General features: G+C 35.8%; 1 protein-coding gene across 11 annotated transcripts; it reads left to right on the plus strand.

Moving 5' to 3' along the window:
• Positions 1-5,565: 5,565 nt before the first annotated feature.
• Positions 5,566-19,099, plus strand: LOC763199 (fibrous sheath CABYR-binding protein). Of its 11 annotated transcripts, XM_011669710.2 has the most exons (19): positions 5,566-5,827; positions 7,558-7,676; positions 8,024-8,407; positions 9,214-9,291; positions 9,698-9,763; positions 10,317-10,415; positions 10,907-11,005; positions 11,139-11,237; positions 11,371-11,469; positions 11,646-11,726; positions 12,208-12,297; positions 12,752-12,832; positions 13,205-13,285; positions 13,721-13,801; positions 13,969-14,049; positions 14,748-14,810; positions 16,196-16,309; positions 16,900-17,222; positions 18,013-19,099. In XM_011669710.2, exons 2-19 carry the CDS (start codon positions 7,565-7,567, stop codon positions 18,271-18,273), a joined length of 2,292 nt encoding a protein of 763 aa, XP_011668012.1. In that variant the 5' UTR covers positions 5,566-5,827; positions 7,558-7,564; the 3' UTR covers positions 18,274-19,099. The 11 variants fall into 11 exon arrangements, with proteins under 11 accessions (XP_011668012.1, XP_011668011.1, XP_011668013.1 ...); XM_011669709.2 differs by lacking the exon at positions 5,566-5,827 and having other exon boundaries at positions 7,199-7,676; XM_011669711.2 differs by lacking the exon at positions 5,566-5,827 and having other exon boundaries at positions 7,199-7,676; positions 16,196-16,288.
• Positions 19,100-19,383: the final 284 nt, after the last annotated feature.

Raw genomic sequence — 19,383 nt, forward strand, 5'->3', positions numbered from 1 at the left:
TTAATTGGAGCGTTTATAAAGGTTTTGAGAATATACAAAATCATATTTTTAATGGATAAAACCGTAGAGCCTACGATTACATCAATAGTGTGGTTAGTCTTGAAAAGGTATAGGCCTATAGAAATTGCAAATACGTTTGGTTCCGCAGTTTTGAAGTTTTTTTAACTACTATTAAACCAACATTTTACACAGTAATGAAATACAGTATGAACGTTGCTGAGCTTGTCTCTAAATCCCTTGAAAACAAAGTGTCGACTTTATCGAGAAAAACAAACCATGGCATACGTTTCTTTCGAGGAACTGCACTTTTCGGTTTTGCATTCACTTTGGAGGTTTAAGAACGTTTTGAAATTTTTGATATTAGACTATTTGATAAAACCTGAGGGTAAGCTTAAACTTTGTGCGAAATAACGGGTCGGATTTAACATTATGGAAAAAGTCTTTCATTGCGGTATAAACTGGTGAATCAAGGAAATGATGGAAAATGTGATTTGCATTCGTTAAAGGGACGATACGGGTTCTTACTTCATTCATTCAAAATACAGTTTTAAATATGACGTCGTTAAGGGAGGCTACTATACAACAATAATTAAGAGGTAATGATAATTATCACCTCGACGGTATCTTGAATTTCCACACCTGATAAATATTTCAACATTTTAAATAATTTATTGCCATTGTTACAACAACTTTCCCATACTTGTTAATACATCAAAAACTTGGAAAGGATTAATGAAATTGATCCAGTGTTGTTGTAACACTTGTTTTTTTGCAATTGACCATCCATTATAAATTAAATGCGGTAATAGTTTTTTTTTTTAACTGATTATTTCTAGATTGGTGATTGGATGCCGTTGCTAAACATCACCCTAATGAATATAATTTATATAAAGTTAATTATAGTTATTACAGCTATCTCTTCAAATATTGGATGTTTGAAGGTGAGAGGGGTGCACCCCCGCTTTATGTACCCCTTAACGTTCTGATCTCCAGGGCAACCGAAGATCTCCGCCCGTCGCTCCGGTGACAGATTGTCTCGAAGTCATACACCTTCCCACGCCCCCTTGTCTGCCGGCTTTGTTCTCACCTACCTTGTCTGAGCTCGCCGAGGTTTGTATTCGCCAACAGTCATTGGGATGGTGGCAAGAATAATAATCTTATTCAATACAATCTCCCACCCTCTATTCCACTTTGGGACCTTTTTTCATTCTGACACGTACAACGCAGAGTCAGAGCATGTATATTTGGAGGGGCATGGTAAATTATTTAGGGCTATCACTTATGCGTGATGTTTAGTAAGGATGGAAAGGTCCGTATAAATATCATTCAATCATTTGATTGACCATTTTTTTTTAAATCACAGTTTAAAAGATATTGACAATATATGATTATAGGATGCAAAACGAGGTAAATTACATTAGGCAATATACTGGCTCAATATTCAATCATTTTTTATGATCTACTGTATTTCTTCGCATTTTGATATCAACATTGTTAGTTATGGATTGCGACTCGTGGATATGATAGTAAGAGGAATTTTAGCAAAATTAATTGTATTTTCCATAAAATCTATATCTAAAGTATGCACATTTATTATTTTTGTAAATGCAGTGTGTTCTTACGGAATTTTGAAAAAACAACAACAAATGTGCAGGCTTGGGGTATAGGTTTTATGAAAAACTTCTATGACATCATCAACGTGAACACAGAAACAATCAAGGAAATATCACCCACGCTTATCTATGAATGTTTATCCCATTATAAAAACCAAACATTCTGAATGGCTACAGGGATTACCATAGGAAACCATATAGTCTTTCCCCTGATCATTCTTAGTATTTTGAAAATGAAGTAAACTTAAGTTAGTTGCTAGGATGGAAACCTTTCTCCAAACTTCTAACGTTTACAAATTGTCTATATACATATCAACATTTCAAATAACAAAATGTTCTAAAATCCATGAAAATTAGTGTTTTCATTTTAGTTTGTTAGTTTTTTTCTTCGGGGGGGGGGGTGGGTGTTGTTCCTTTGATGTAAACGGATATTTGTTTAATAATTCGCGGACCACGCTAATCACGATGATGCAGAATCAGAGACTTGAGGTCGTTTTACGAAAAGAACCGCAATATCGCAAAATTAGGTTTGTTTTGGAAGATAAAGAATTGGCTATTTCGTACTTTAAAAGTGCTGCAATGGAAGCAGATACTTGAGCCTCCTATATACTGTATATGGGCCTCCTTGAAACACCGAAAATAAGAATCCTTCATTGTGAGAGACCTTGAAAATCATACTATACAAGGAGGTGTGTTCAACAACTTTTTTTGATTGGTTTTGGTGTTGAATAGAGGATTGTTTGCCTAGAAATACAGGTAACTTCATTTTTATGCACAATAGAGGAAGTCATTGTGAAACCCTGTAACCTATCGTATAAAGAGCAAACACCTGTTGTTTTGATTATAGACTCTTGAAAATATGTTTTCAAATTTGAATAAAAAAGAAATTGCACGAGGAACACTTACAAGAATCTGTTGAAAACGAATAAATTCTCGTCATAATTTTTAAAAGATGTTTTTTTGATAGTTTGAATCTACGATATCGTGACTTAAATTCTAATAAAATTGTCGAGTTTTGGGTTAAAAACCTATTGAATAACTGTTCTATTTTTGAAAATAAATTGGCTTTCAAGCTGGTGGAGTTTTTTATGTCACATATGTATGTCTCTTTAATCTGTTTTCACTATTTTGTTTTGCTTTTGAAAAAAGAGGAAAATGCTTTATTGATGTGATGTAAAATTAAGAATTCCAAAACAGGGAACTTGCTTGAAAAAGTTTGACTAATACAAGTTGAACTCACCGCCGTAATCGGCTGCCGTTTCTGGTGCGGTGCGATGGCAACCCATCTATCATGACCTTTCGGTGATGCCTCGCATGGGTAAGAAGACAGCTGAAATATAGCAACCAATATCAAGACGAATCGAAGACATGTTCCTCTCAAGGTTCCTCTCAAGGAGTACTCCATCCTCCTTTCTTTTCCCCAACTCATCCTCTTGGAAGTATTGTATGGAAGTTACGTATCTACACGTCTACACGCTCAACTCCTCCCGGAGGTCTACTTCAGTATATACCCAGCAACAAATCCAGAACGTTCTACCCACGACACCCAACGATCAAGTGTTATACATTTTTGTTCTCACTCCTTCAGATATCGTGTTATGATCACAAAAGTGAAGAAGTTGAATTTCTCCTTTTGTCATCTTGCGATTGATTTGTGAATGGGTAATTGTTGTGGTTTGTAAGTTTGGCGGAAGAGTCAAGGATTCGGTGTATTGCATGATGGGTGCAATTTGTGACACCCCTCAAGGGCACCACAACATATGAATAAAGTCTGCAAGGAAATAATACAAATGTAGAACTAAATAACATCCAATATCGAAAGGAAAATAAATCAGTATATACAGCGTTACCAGGGTGAATTTTTAACAAGATGTAAAAAAAGAATTTCTGTGAAGAATATTTTCGAATTTTGCTACATGTTTCAGAAAGTAGTATGACACATCTAATATTGTTATTATAGTATTCTTGTAATCAAAAAAGCTGCACCGAAGTTAGATTGAGAGAAAAAAATACTGTCATTAATGAGAAAGACAAAGCTTGACACTTGATGTATTGTAGAGTAACGTTTAAAAAGGTGTGAGGAATCTTCACGCCTAAAGTTAAGGAATTTTTGAAAGGACATACATGTTTTATAAAGCGACGATTTACACACAGTGTAGTTCCTGAAGGAAAGTGCATTTAATTTGTATTATAAAAGGAATTTGTAGTACCCCATCTACGAGAGAAAATCCTATTTCTATATGAACTTTCACAAATGATGGGTTTCAATAATATCATGTGGTAGTTGTTGTTGTTATTATTATTGTTATTATTATCATCATTATTATTGATATCATCATTACTACTATCATCATTATTATTAGTAGTAGTAGTAGCAGTATAATCATTATTATCATACAATTTATTATTTGGTGTCAATCTGGGAGGCGAAAAGTAAATTGTAAACGAAAAGTAAATCTTCTCCAGGCATCACTGATTAAGATGTGCAGATGAACCACTATACTGGGGTTTCCCCTCCATTCAACGTCCTATCCGAGTGACGGAAGGTTTTCACCGTTTGTGTGAAAAGGCTGTTTACGAAATATTTCTTCAAAGAACTTGTTTATATTGGTCGTTTTTTGCCATGGAATTCAAGGGGAAAAGAAAGAAAAAAAGATAACGATTAATGATAATCAAAATGAAATAATTTGTTTCTTTTTCTTCTTTAATTAAAGACTTAAAGTGATGAATACAGAAGGCTATTTTTAATACTTAACAATTTGATAACACATTACTTTAGATCACGTTTGCCGCCGAAGAAAACAAATGACTCGAGTTCTAAATCGACTATAGACTGAGCGCCGGGTTTTAGAATACGGACCCATTGGGGGGGGGGGGGGCGTTTGCCAGGACGCAGATCGAACACCATGAAGCCAAACAAATAGAATTATGTAGGACGAGTTGATTTTATTAGGTAGAATAAGAACAGAACAGAAAAATGATACTGCATCACAATATCTTAATAGCCTGTAACTTCAAACATGGTTTCTCAATACATAATACTGAAAAAAACCGCGTGTCTCTTCGTAGATGAGACCAAAATATTCACAGCAACCTTCGATGAGTCAAACGAGAGTACCAACCGCGCAATACAGGAAGCAGGATATGGGTTCATTTTACAGTATAATCTGCCCTGGTGATAAAATTGTCAATGAATGGAGGCCCGAGAAAACAGGAAAACATAAGGGTGAACAGATCTTTTATAATTCAGAATCCTGCAGACGAGCTTCCGCTAAGTCGATAAGAGATTGTGAAATATACACTAAGACATTGTAGGCCATGCTACTAATTAGTACGGCGTATAAACTAAAGATATCATTTTATTATTTCAAGAAACTTGTATTTTGTCGTCATGGTGATGTCAAACAAGAAAACAATCCAGTTGCATTCATATGCTACCCCATTTTTAATTTTTTTTTTTATAGAGATACAGCATAGAATCTCTAGTTTAATTTTTTTCGAGGGTTGAATAAGAATTCATGTATTATATGATAATTATTTTGATTTTGGATTCAGGTGTCGTAATAACGATAATAATTGAAAAAAAATATCCGTTAAGTATTTCGATAATTCTGAATAAATCCTGTTTAATAAAAACCTTAATCGCACTTTTGCATTGATATAACACTGATAAATGGGGTCGTGATCGATCCGTCTTGAATCAGAGCTTGAAATATCATCATAATTATATATATCATTTGATGAACATTTGACACTAGGTTTAAGTATAAGGGAAACAATTCTCTTGCAAAACATCTATTCGCATTCTGAAAATCTGAATAGGGTGAAAATAGCTCTGAGAATCATCGTACACGTACCTAGTTTGATGTACGTACATCCTTTAGAATGATCTTATCGATGATTGAGTTCCTATTATTCCGAACAATATGACCACTAGCACCTGACTAATATGGGTGTCGGCATTACCAATCACAGTTCAAGACAACGTATATAGAGGGGGAATAGAGAAAAGTTGATCGTACATAAACTGAAGTTTTTCACAAAGGGCACATACTTTGGATTGATCAGTTTGCATATACAGATACTTTGACTAGATTTTAAAAAGGGAGAAGAAGTGAGCATTTGCAACATTTTGTTGTGAATAATAGAGGACGCATCAGTTTAATTTTGACTCAGACATCACATGAGCGAACGTTCAACAAAGGGAAAATAATGTAAGTTATATTTGTAATTAATTGCTTTTAGAATCGTGGAGGTCAACGAAATCAAATTTGTGTGGTATCATGTGTCATGAATGTTGCCCATAAAGTTGGCATAAATTTCTCTTACCTCTTTTCATGATTTGATTATGAGGATCATTATTATTTATTCGTGACAGGGATTTTTTAAAATTAGATCTCAGAATGTTATTGATTATTCTAAAGAGTCATATAAATTGGTGAATAAAGATCTGAGAGGATCAACTTTGTCTATCAATAATAAATCATATATTATTACAATCATCTCATGAAGACAAAAAATGTTTCAACAAATGATTGCAAGTTTATGGGCAAAGTTTATTTTCTTTCAGAAAAGGTGACATTCAGATTAAACAATTACTGTTCTAACCTGTTTGATATTTCTATGATTCCTCCTGTAAAGTTCTGTATTGTTTTTGCATATCACTATAATTTTAAGCCCTCTTTCAACCGTTTCTTTTCTCGTGTTTATAAGGGACACAAATCGGATGAGTAAGGTAAAAGTTTTATTTCAAAATAAAAATCTGGAAATATGAGGCACTCAGCTGATTTACCAGAGAGAGAGAGAGAGAGAGAGAGGGAGAAAGAAAGAAAGGGAGAGAGAGAGAGAGAGAGAAAGAAAGGGAGAGAGAGAGAGAGAGAGAGAAAGAGAGAGAGAGAGAGAAAGAAAGGGAGAGAGAGAGAGAGAGAGAGAAAGAGAGAGAGAGAGAGAGACAGGGGGGGGGGGTAATGGTATATGGAGGAGTCAGAGACATAGAGAGACACAAATATCACGGTCGAAAAAACACTTTGCCTGTATTATTGTTTCCTTTTTACTTTTATCAGACAATTGAATTTTGTAAGAAGAAATACAAATATTGTCGTCAATGTAAATAAACAAATACATAATAGAAAATCTAGAATAGAATAAACGTTTTCTTGGTAGTGTAGTGGCATAGCTCTGTGAAAGGATGTCAAAGTAAATATTCTTTTATTATAAACAAATACAAAATTATATAAGTGAAATGGAGGGCACAGCTAGGCGAAAATATTTGTTTAACAATGACCCTCTAACCCTTTCTCTCAATTTAGATCTCAATATGTTGATCATTTGATATAACTATGACATGTCTGTAAACTATATTGGTTGGTGTCACTTCCACCGTTTGCTTCCTGTCCTTTCATCCACGCATTGCATTCATTCTCAAAACAATGACTCAATCACTATGTGCAGAACGAAGATGTCTCATATCTAAACTAAAATGAGGTCCATTGTAAAGGCAATCAAAACAAATATGACTGATTTCCTTATTCATTATCTGTTGTTTGTACCAGGAAAGTGTTGCACGTTGCCATCGCACTTTCATTTGGAGCATAAGATTAAGGTTAAACGGGTGTAGCTTCAGGATTATAATCATTCTAGATAAATACTTCGACAGTCATACAGTACTTTTACCAACACGATCGATTGAATTATTTTACGTCTTCATTTCGCAGTGCAGTATAGTTTAGACCATCGCATCGGCTATAAAAGCGATGTAAATATCTTCATGAGTTGCATTAAAAAAAAGGATATTTCATAGTGGAATAAGCACGGCGTAAGACCACCAGAACGTCATCGAACAAAACATTACCATCATTTTTCTTTGAGGTTGTAAAACAGGGGTACACCTGTTAAGTGAGCAACGAGACTACTCTTGAAGTTAATTTTACTTTATCTTTCGTAGCATCATCATGATGGCAACGTCTCGGAACCTGCTCTGGTTGGTTGTCATGGCAACATGCCTGGTAGTAATTTGTGCTGACGATATGGACGAGGACAAGCTTGAGAACTTTCATGACTACGGTGAGTAGATACCCCCTTTTTCATTTAAAGAGGTAATATAACTATTCTGCCATTTTGTAGAACAGGATCGATCTTGCGTGTTGCATAATAGGGCCGGTCAATTATTACACTATTACAATGCTTAAGAAATTGTAATACATGTCATATCATTTCTGGTCTTTGCGAAAAAATGACCTGCATTTTGGTTTCATCATTCGGTGGTTAGTTCATGGTTCAATGAATCTACTCGGTTTGGAAAGTTATATCAACAAAATGTATATGCTGATTATAAAGATTGAATTTACAGTCGAAGAGTAAAGATTGGTATCAATTTTTTTCAACAAAATTGTCCATTCATTCTCTTGTAGGAATGAACAATCCCGCAGTGAAATGTCCTAAGAAGTGTTGGTCAGCCCCTCCTCCTAAGAAAACCATCTGCTCCACCAACGGAAGAACATACATCTCATGGTGTTACCTACGTATGAGCGCATGCGCCCAACGTCCTATTGCTGATTGGCAGGTTGCCTATCTGGGACCATGTGTACACTCGTATGGATCTGTTAGCTTTACCTCCAGCGTACGCGAGGTGGGACCATCCTTCGAAGAGCCGATTCCGATGGGAAACCTGAAGAGAAAACAGCAACAACAACAGCCACAACGACAAAGGATCAATTTTGGAGAAGAGGAGGAGGAGGAGGAGGAAGATGAAGAAGAAGAAGAGGAAGAAGAAGAAGAGGAAGAGTCTTCACCAGGTATGAAATGAACATAATGGTGCTCTAATAAGACATAATTTATCATTTTCCTCATCAAATTTTAATTTCAATCGATCATTTATCAAACATTTAAATCATCACGATTAAGAACACTCACCCATCTTAGGCTAGTGGCCCTGTCCTACATCCAAGCGACTGCCATATTCGAGAAGTGCGCCCCCAAGCTGCTGTAATGGATCAACCCTTCGACAATACCATTGACAAGCGCGAAGCCTGTATAAAGGCAATGCAATCGTCGGGACATATTATGGGCACCAACGGCCTAAACTATGGCTACCTGAGTTACGATGGTACCAATGGTAACCTAAGACTGTCAAACTCAGCCTATGCAACCAAATCACAATTTGGGCAACAAATAGAGTAAACTGAAGACAATTTTAAAATAATATTTGGGACAAGTTTTCCAGGAAAGGGGACGGCATTTCCGAAACCTCTCTTTCTGAACAAAGCTTTAGGTGACTGAAAAGACACGGCAACTCGCAACTATACAGGCTGCACTCTGGCGATAATATGGCAGCAACAAGCTAGTCGCCTAAAAGGTCGGTTGAATTGTACACGGCCATGAAAGAAAATTAATCGTGTTATAGGAATCGTAACATTATTAAATGATGGTAGACACAATGATAACATAATACCATTTTCCTTCTATCGATGTTATGAGTTAATTTGTCTTGCAATAAAATCACTAGTGAAGACATGTCATTCATTTATTTTAATAAATCATAATAAAACTTAAATGAATCTCAACTATCGGTTATCTCTGATCTTTCCCTTTGTATCTTCAGTTGCAATTGGAGGTGGCGAATCATCAGATGGGAATGAAGCATATTCATATTCTCGATTTCAACCAGCTAGTCAAAGAGGTAAACACTAGTCACCAAGTATATCTAAATTTCACTTAAAACTGACGAGTTATTTGTTGCATTTATCAACGATTCATAGAATGAGAATAAGGAAATTGTCGAGAATGACAGACTTGGCTATAACAAACAGAACATTTTAATGACATGCCGTTAGTTCCATGCTAAACGGTAAGCATCAGTATCCTTTCCAAATAATTCCTAAACTTCTTCCATACAAATGTTAGTAATAAGTTCACCATAATAATTTATAGAAGTAATAATGATCACATGAATACAATTTATGCAACTCATCCTTTTCCGGAGTATCGTTTAAGTCTGATGATAATCTATTCGTTTCGTCATCCGATTTGAACACACCTGGTGGCCTTCGACGAAGGTATAACGAACTTTCTTTTTGGTTTGTCAGCGTTTTCAGAGTCAGTAGAGCCTGAAGAATCAGAAGGAGCAGAATCATCGCCAGTAGAACAAGCAGATAAACTACTGTTTTCCTTTATGACGTCAACAGGGACTTTTAGATTGCACGTCGACATAGTGGACTGCTACGTGTGATATCCTTTTAAGGCACAGCGACGTGCCTTAAAAGGACGTCTTACATGTACGTAGCAGTCCACGTCGACGTGCATGTCGACGTGCAAATCGGAAAGTCCCTAATGTCGTGTTGTTCTCTGGTTCCCAACTTGTCGTTGAACAAAGGGACTTGAGTTACACGTATTTGAAAATACTTAGTATCGCTTGCTTGAGAGAGAGCGATCAAAAAATTGAACAGATATTATAGAATCTACTCACATTAGTTACAACTATTCACAAAGCACCTTAATCATTCGAACCCGATGATTTTAGAGCGCCAAGAAAGAGCTAAATTGGCTCTTGTTCAACAAGCATATTAGTTACTCTTGCTCGTAAACATAAACAGTGGCGCTTTTTCCCTCTTTCAAAATGTGAATGTCATTGATGTCGTCCTTTAATGCAGTTAAAATGATTTGTATTGAGCAATGATTAAACCATTGGTGCTTTTTTTGTTGCAGCTTCTGAATCTGTGGAACCAGAAGAATCTGAAGAACCAGAAGAATCTGAGGAACCAGAAGGTTCAGAAGCAGCAGAATCCTCGCCAGCCGAACAAGCAGGTAAAATACGTAAATATCATAAACGGTGGCGCTTTTTCGCTCTTCCAAAATGTGACTGTCATTGATGTTGTCTTTTAATATGCAGTTAGAATGATTTGTATAGAGCAATTGGGGGTGTGGCTAACTCTTGGGAGGAGAGTCAATCAGACTCTTGGTTTACAATAAACTTCTCTGTTAATTATCTACTTTTTATTCATTATTGTTAATTTATATATTGTACATTATAATAATTGATGTTTTAAAACAAATTATCATTCTTCATAGTTACCCATGCCAATTATGTTTTCCTTTGTTTTGATTTGATTTGTTTATTTTGCATATGTTTATGTTTTGTTACTGGTTTTTGTTTGTTATATAATTTGTATATTTTTTATTCAGTTAACACGGACTTTCTGGGAAAAAAAGTCGTGTAGGCTGAGAGAGTTACCGTGTTTAAATAAATAAATGAAATGAAATAAAATGATTCAACCATTATTGCTTTTCTGTTGCAGCTTCTGAATCTGTGGAACCGGAAGGATCTGAAGAACCAGAGGAATCTGAGGAACCAGAAGGTTCAGAAGCAGCAGAATCCTCGCCAGCCGAACAAGCAGGTAAACTTCGTAAATAACATAAACGGTGGCACTTTGTCGCTCTTTCAAAATGTGTACTGATGTCGTCCTTTAATGCAGTTAAAATGATTTGAATTGAGCAATGATTAAACCATTGGTGCTTTTTGTGTTGCAGCTTCTGAGTCTGTGGAACCAGAAGAATCTGAAGAACCAGAAGAATCTGAGGAACCAGAAGGTTCAGAAGCAGCAGAATCCTCGCCAGCCGAACAAGCAGGTAAACTTCGTAAATAACATAAACGGTGGCACTTTGTCGCTCTTTCAAAATGTGTATTGATGTCGTTCTTTAATGCAGTTAAAATGATATGTATTGAGCAATGATTAAACCATTGGTGCTTTTTTTGTTGCAGCTTCTGAGTCTGTGGAACCCGAAGAATCTGAAGAACCAGAAGAATCTGAGGAACCAGAAGGCTCAGAAGCAGCTGAATCCTCGCCAGCCGAACAAGCAGGTAAACTATCTCTGAGGATCATGTATCATATCATGTTACCGTTATAGAAAATATGTCGAAAAGATGTCAGTATGATTTATTAATGTTATTTGTATGGAGAATAAAAACATGTAAGGTTCAGAGCGATTTTGAAATTAAATTCTAAGCTTAATATTTATGTGATGGACATTTTGCAGCGTCTGAGTCAGAAGAGCCAGAGGAATCAGAGGAGCCCGAAAGTTCAGAACCAGCCGAATCCTCGCCAGCAGAACAAGCAGGTATGTCATATCCATACAATGCGTTTGTTTGTGGTTTCCATGTCTTAAAAAATCGCAGACGTTTAATTTCCTATTATTATTTTTCTTATGTCAAAGTAATATAGTATAGTCTCATCGCACGTCTTTAGTGATAAATGTTCAACCTCGAAAACAAAATTCATGATAATTGTTAAGAATTCACTCCATCAGATTTGTACAAATCGCCTAAATTCTTTAAAGGTTGGACATGTCTGATTCTTTATTATTTTCATTTCATATACCATCAAGTTAAGGCATTAGAACCCAGATATCTGAAATTATAATTATGGATAGCGAAGTGGCTGTGGACAACAATGCTTGTTACATCCTTGGAATATTTCTTGTTTTACGGTAACCCTAGAAAAGCTGAACATAGAAGCAAAATAAATGCATTGATTGATTTCTTCATCTCAAAATGGCTGCTGTATTGAAAAAAATTGTGATTCATTTTATAACTGAACAGCATCCGAGTCTGAAGAGCCGGAGGAGTCGGAAGAGCCTGAGGAATCCGAAGGTTCAGAAGGAGCAGAATCATCACCAGCAGAACAAGCAGGTATACATTTTGAGTTCACTTGTAGCTCTCTTGATGAGCAGATATTAGTAATCCTACGATAAGCATCCGTCACCTTTGTACAGATTATATGCATTTGCAGAACAAGACTGATCAATAAAAATCAAAGATAACACTCTATGAAGCTATAGATAAATATCTTTTTCACAACCGAATACCGTTTCCTCCAGACTGCCCCCAAGTCGGAGGATGTTAAATACTCTGAAGAGCCCTGAACTGTTCAGACACATCTCCAATAGAACAAACATCCTATAAGATATTGTTCCATATGTTTGTACATCCAGAATGTTAAAAAAAACACGATAAAAACAGTAACAACTCATTCATATTAATTGTTTTATGGGCCAGAAATATAGTCCCCATGAATTAGTTAACTGACTTTCTTTAAAATGATACATATAATAGTATATGACGCTTTTTCATTTCTGCCTTACAGCTTCTGAGTCAGAAGAACCAGAGGAATCTGAAGAACCGGAAAGTTCAGAACCAGCCGAATCCTCACCAGTGGAACAAGCAGGTATGTCATATCCATACCTGGCATTTTGTTTGTAGATTCCATGTTCTGAAGAGATAAAAAGAATACACACTTTTTAAACAACATTTTCGTTGGTCATAACTTCCGACTATTACGGATGTGAGAAACAATTACGAAACCCAAATCCGTTAAGTTCGTAGAACCAGCCGAATCTTCTCCTGTAGAACAAGCAGGTATGTCTTCGTTTGTGCCTTCTATATTTTGAGGGAAAAAAGGAGATTACCTTACAAAAAGTTGCTCGGTGGAACGTTAAACGAAATTGAAGTTAAGTAATATTTAAACAGTTTTTATATCCTCATTTCTCCTATATTTAAACAAATGCTAAATGTTCTCCTCGTATACTATCTCAAACAGCATCTGAGTCGGAGGAACCAGAGGAATCCGAAGAGCCTGAAGGTTCAGAAGGAGCTGAGTCTTCCCCGGCAGAACAAGCAGGTATTTCTTTGATGCTTTCCATGTTCTGAAGACGTAATAAACAACAAATTGCCTCTAAGTTCAGTTGCTTTCAGCATGCAAAGCGCACAATTACAACATTGGAATTACAACGAGTTAAATAATGAAGTAGTAGTAGTATAATGGTTTTATTAGAACAACTGCAAAATGGTAGCCCGAGAGCTAAATTACATTGCAAGTTTTACAAGCTCAGTTTTAAAAAGCATTTCAACAAAACTTAGATATAGACAAGTACAAATAATACACAGTAAAATAGATCATAACTTATTATATATTCCATACTTGCACACAAATTGATGATACAATTAGAATAGAATCGACATTATAATCATTTTTGTAATCATTGTGAAGTGAGGAATATTCACTTGAATCCTTTAACTTATAAAGATGAAGTTTCCGTTTATATTTCTTATTCAGCATCTGAGTCAGAGGAGCCCGAGGAATCTGAAGAGCCTGAGAGTTCAGAACCAGCCGAATCCTCACCAGTAGAACAAGCAGGTATGTCATATTCAAACCTGGCGTTTTGTTTACTAGATTCCATGTTCTGAAGAGATACAAAGAATTTTCTAAACAATATTTTCGTTGTCACAAAAACCTAAATCCGTTAAGTTCGTAGAACTTGTATTTTTCATATATTTTCTATATATTTTTTCATTCGACTGCAGCATCAGAGTCAGAAGAACCCGAAGAATCAGAAGAGCCTGAAAGTTCAGAACCAGCCGAATCCTCACCAGCAGAACAAGCAGGTATGTCATAGTATCGGTTTATCTTACTTCTTTAATGACAAATGTTAATCCTTGGAGAAAAAAATCCATGGTAGTCAAAGGATTTTATTCCATCAAATATATTTAAATCGTTCTGAATGTTCAGAATCAGCCAAATCTTCACCGGTCAATCCGGATTACATCGTCACTCTGTACGTAAGCGTACATGAAAATCATACCATAAATATAATTATTACTCCCAACATATGCCATTTCTAAAAATCATTATTGTTTAAAGTATCAAACCATTTTCTCATATCATGTCTATAATACAAATAATTTCCTGTACAGTATTCTCACTTTCAATCCTCTCTTAACCTCTCTTCCATCCTATTCTTTCCGCCTCTCTCTCTTTCTTCCACATCCCTCATCTCTCTCTCTCTCTCTTTCTCTGTATCCATCTCTTTCTCTCTCTCTTTCTCTCTCTGTATCTCTCTCTCCTTCTTTCTCGTATCCCTCTCTCCTTCTCTCTTTTCTTCTGAACTTTGATTTGTGTATATTGATCTGGTAAATGTATTTTTTAAATGTAAATTACTCAATGATTATAATAAACATGTGAATAATAATGTTTGTATCGTATCAAGAAAATATGCTACGATTAATTTTTTAAGGTCAATCATTTTATTGCAGTACATTATTTTGACCATGTTATTGTACGATTTGTATATAACTTTCTTCAGAGTCATCTCCTGAAGAATCGGAAGGTGCTGAATCTGAATCTCCACAAACATCGGAATCGGCAGGTAAGCCGTTATCACTGACCAACACCTGTTAAGGGAGTACAATGGAATTCATTTAATGATGAGAACTAACATTAATTTTTTATTAAAAATGCAAAGGAAAACAAAATAGATACAAAAGGCAACAATCTGACTAATCTATAAACGTCTAGCTGTGATTAACACTTTAACCATTAACATAAATCATACATTAGGCCTAAAATTAAATCTTGTTGTATTGCCCTTTAGGTGCCAAAACATGGGTCGGTCGGTCGGAAAAGATTTTTTTTTAAAACTATTTTGTTGTCGCCCTCTTTGGGCCGATATTTTTCAGTTTTGAATGTTTTTTTCCCGCCCTCATTTGGCTGATATTTCTCAGTTTTTAATGCTTTAATATATGTGTTTCAGAGTCAGCATTCCATTCATATATTTTTCACCTCATAATAATCCATGGTTTGCAATGTTGTGTTGAGACAGCATTCTGTGCTTTCCTGCTGACGAAGTTGGTTTTCAACTACCTGTAAAACTTGCTAGCAATGTGAAGATTGTTTGGAATAATTTGATTGTATGCATTTATATCCTAAGTCAAACAAAATACATATTTTTTTATTCACTAATACAAAAAATTCTAAAAAATGGTTTAAAAAAAAATTATAATGCCGACCGTAGATTTTCAGATTGTTGGGTCGGTCGCAAAGGGCAATACAACAAGTTTTTATTTTAGGCCTTAAGAAGAGCCGTGACTCCCAGCTTTCCCATGTATCTGAACATAATAAGAGATGATTTCAAGATTTGCAGACATTAGTTTTGGAGGCAATATTTCAAATCTAAGGAATTGTTGCCACAGTAATCGATAACGATCGCATGTATAGTGAAAGAATGAATATGTTCTTTTCATCAGGCTCGGCAACGAGATTTAAACACAAATATTATTACACGTCAGAAAGACATTTAGCCCCCCCCCCCCCCCCCTTGATTCGTGATATTCCCCTCTGGAAAGCCTCAAATGACCATCATCCCATTTCCGAATCCTTCTTCCTCCTCCAAGGAAAAAGTGATCACGTGATGCATTACGGAAGTGCCTTTGCCACGAACGGAAATGTGCATTGGTTAGCCATGTCCTTCTTACGTAATATTGGTTGACATTATTACGAAAGCCAAATGAAACACTTATAATGAATATATGTTTGGGTGTCTTAATTAGCAATGTCATTGCGTGAAGTTTGTAAATTAACAAGATCCAACATGGTGTGCGATAGAATATAAAGTATATCACCCCGATCTATTACAGGTTTTTACTATATTCCATGACATGATAACACAAACGAAAGAGAAGTGACCGAACATACGCATAACAAATAATTTAAGACACACATGTTTTCAAATCTTTACATCTGTTACCACTTTAGAGCCTTCCGAATCAGAGGAGGAGGACGACGATGATGACGACGATGATGAGGAAGATGAAGAAGAGACGGAGTCATCACATACCCAAAGCATAGGTCCGCATACTAAAAAACCAGGTAGAGGTTATCGGTCATTTCGTGCTGAGCTTGGGCAAAAATTAGAAAGAACTAAACTTCACACACCCTTGGTCTATTTTGCATATCATTAAAGTTGTAGATTGGTAAAGTAACGCAGTGAAGATTAATTTTTATATCTGAGGAATACGTAGGATTGTTACTTTCATTAATACCCAAGATTGATTTTGAGACAAAAGATTATTGCGCTTACATAATGTGATTTCTCAAAGAAATTCAAATAAGCAATTAATGACATAAATGTGAAATTATCTTTCCTACAAACAATGAACAAAATTTGTCCTTGGGGAAACAAATTGATATTTCTAAAAATCTACTAGGTATCTCAAGCCAGCATATAGTTTTCAAAAATCATGAACGAATTGGCTATCGGTTTATTCACAACATTTGTTTAAAGTACTTGGTTTCTTAGAGTGTATTTAATTTCGTTAAAATCCTAAATGGATATAAAATGGATTATTTCTGATTATGTGTACTACATAATATCGGTGATTATGATACATTCTAAAGATGTTCCCATGCCCTGATCACTAAGATGAGTTATTCGATTTTTTGGTTATTTTACTTCACAGTTCCCCAAAATCGCACACCATCCACTGCCCCAACAACTACCACTACCACTGCCACAGTCCAACCCACCACACGTCGTCTGGTTGCTACCACCCAAGAGGGTTGTCAGGTCTTCTGCCCACTCGCTAGCCAGAAGGTATGTACTACAGTAGGTACCTTCGACAGCGAGTGCCTCTTTAACTTCTTCAAGTGTCTTGGTAAAGTCGGCCAGGATGAAATAATTCTTTACGATGGCGAATGCCCAGCTACCCCTGCTCCTCCACGGATCAAGACAGCTGCCGTGACTCGACAGATGGTTACAAAGCCCCTAGTACTACCAACAACGGTATGATATCTCTTGGTGAATTATTTCTTATATTTGTTCCAACATTATCACTTATGTTCAATGACAATAGTCAAACGATCTATAAAAGAAAGGAGATGACTGTGGGATTACTGCGAGTAAGAAAGTTTTCATTTGCGGTCAATGTCAACGCATATTTTGTTTGTTTATGAGATCATGAATCAGTGAAGCGAAGTTCACAAACCATGATTTTGTTACCCAATCTATTCGATTTTTAAATAGAAATCTCTTAAAGAAAACCGTGATGACAGTAAAGTAAACAGTATCATGGGTCCTGAGATCAAGACCAGCGAAACACTTTGAGATGCATCAAGTTTACAATAGATCTTTGAGTACAGAATAAGACCGATATAGGACTCAAGTTCCTAACGTTCTTGTAGTTTTTAGATTTATGCCCAGGGCATATGAGGGACTATTTCGATTGATTTAGTATCTGAGCCATTAAAGTCGATTGAGCCTCCACCCAGTAGTTCAAGACACTGTCTTTAAAGTTTATTTTTGATTCTTTTTGTACGGTGTTACTTGTCGTGTCAAAGACCGTGCCATTCGGTGGTGCAACTTCCTACGTCATAAAAATGACGCCCCGTAGCCTACACAGATTTTGGCGCTCCCCAAAGGACAATAACTTAGCTACTAGCGGCTCTATTATCAAAACTCAAAATATGTAAAGAACTTGGAAACGGCAGAAACTGTTCTCAGTTCTCACTTTCAGCATTCATTCTCTCTGATTAACTCCTTTTCGTTTAACACCCTTCCTTCTTTCCTCCCTCAGACAAAGAGTCGCTGCCCGGCATCATGTCCCATAGAGAACAAACCAGTCTGCGCTACGTATACGGCTCTCAATACTTTCTTCTCCACTCCGAACCCCATTCCTAACTTTGTCACATACACCAATGAGTGTGTGTTCCTTCTGCTGCAGTGTCAAGGCAAGATCAGTCAAGATGACATCATCCTCTTCCAAGGGTTGTGTCCAACGTCGCCCCCTACGTTACCCGGTATTGAAACCGCTTATCGGGGCACTGCTGGGCCTTGAAGACCGCCCAGCCAAATCGTGTTTGGATTATCTAGAGGAGAGACAATGAAAGATATGAAGAAAGAAAGAAAGAAGGTGGGAAGAAAGAGAAAAAGAAACATGGACCCCAAGGGAGATATTCGAAGAATGACTCACACAATCTAAGAACCAATCTAAAGCGTTAAAAGTTTTCATTGTGTTTTGTATTTATATTTGTCATTTTGGTAGATGAATATGATCTAAAAGATTTATTATTATAATTATTAATTACCAAGACGTATTACATTCAACTATTCCCTTTACGGTCTTCTGATTATAGTAATTTGGGTATATAGATTTTACCAAAAGAAACCAAGTTCTTTTCACATTTCTAGCTGAATAATTCATCAAGGACCATTTTAATTGGTGTGATCCCGGTAAGGGTTGATTATAATCGTATTGTGTTAAAATGATGGATTTCCGTATATCGGATTCAAATTATCGTTCTTGGAGGATACTAGTTATTTTCTCAGTTTTATGATTATCAATAAATAACATGTATTTTAGAAAGTCGCAAATTTCAGAAGACAGGCTTCTCTTCAAAATAAGGAGCCTTCAAAACCTTGCTATGACATTGATCGAATGAACCCAGTGGGGCTGGTCCCCGCAGTCACAATTGTCTGTAAATCAGAGATAAACAAAAAAAATTACATAACACACAGCCATACTTTGCATTAGATGGGTTTGAATCCATTTGTCAAAGATATTTTAATTCCATGTGCACTATATGTTTTAGACGTAGTGCTCATTGACTGTAGGTAATTTAGAGAGAAAATCTAGCATGCATAATATAATATGTTTAAGAATATATATATATATATATATATATATATATACATATATATATATATACATTTGAAATTGTAAAGTTATTTATTCATTGAAGCCCTTTCCTAAAATACGTATTATTATACAGTATCATTTGATGCATGTTACGCTTTAGCGATTAATACATGAATAATAAATGTGATTAAACAGCTCAAAAAAAATCTATACACGAATTTAGTTTTCTTCACTGTTCTGTTCTTACTACTGGTAATTTGTATTATGATAGAAACATGTAAGAAACTAAATTATCGAAATAACAGACAT

Source organism: Strongylocentrotus purpuratus, unplaced genomic scaffold (assembly GCF_000002235.5).
Source record: "Strongylocentrotus purpuratus isolate Spur 01 unplaced genomic scaffold, Spur_5.0 spur5_scaffold_6, whole genome shotgun sequence".
Taxonomy (NCBI): domain Eukaryota; kingdom Metazoa; phylum Echinodermata; class Echinoidea; order Camarodonta; family Strongylocentrotidae; genus Strongylocentrotus; species Strongylocentrotus purpuratus.

Excerpts from the sequence above, each read along its gene's own strand:
- LOC763199 (XM_011669710.2), top strand. The coding sequence starts at position 7,565 with ATGATGGCAACGTCTCGGAACCTGCTCTGGTTGGTTGTCATGGCAACA. Across the intron at positions 7,677-8,023 it reads TGAGAACTTTCATGACTACG|GAATGAACAATCCCGCAGTG; the intron begins GTGAGTAGATAC and ends ATTCTCTTGTAG. Across the intron at positions 16,310-16,899 it reads TCCGCATACTAAAAAACCAG|TTCCCCAAAATCGCACACCA; the intron begins GTAGAGGTTATC and ends TTTACTTCACAG.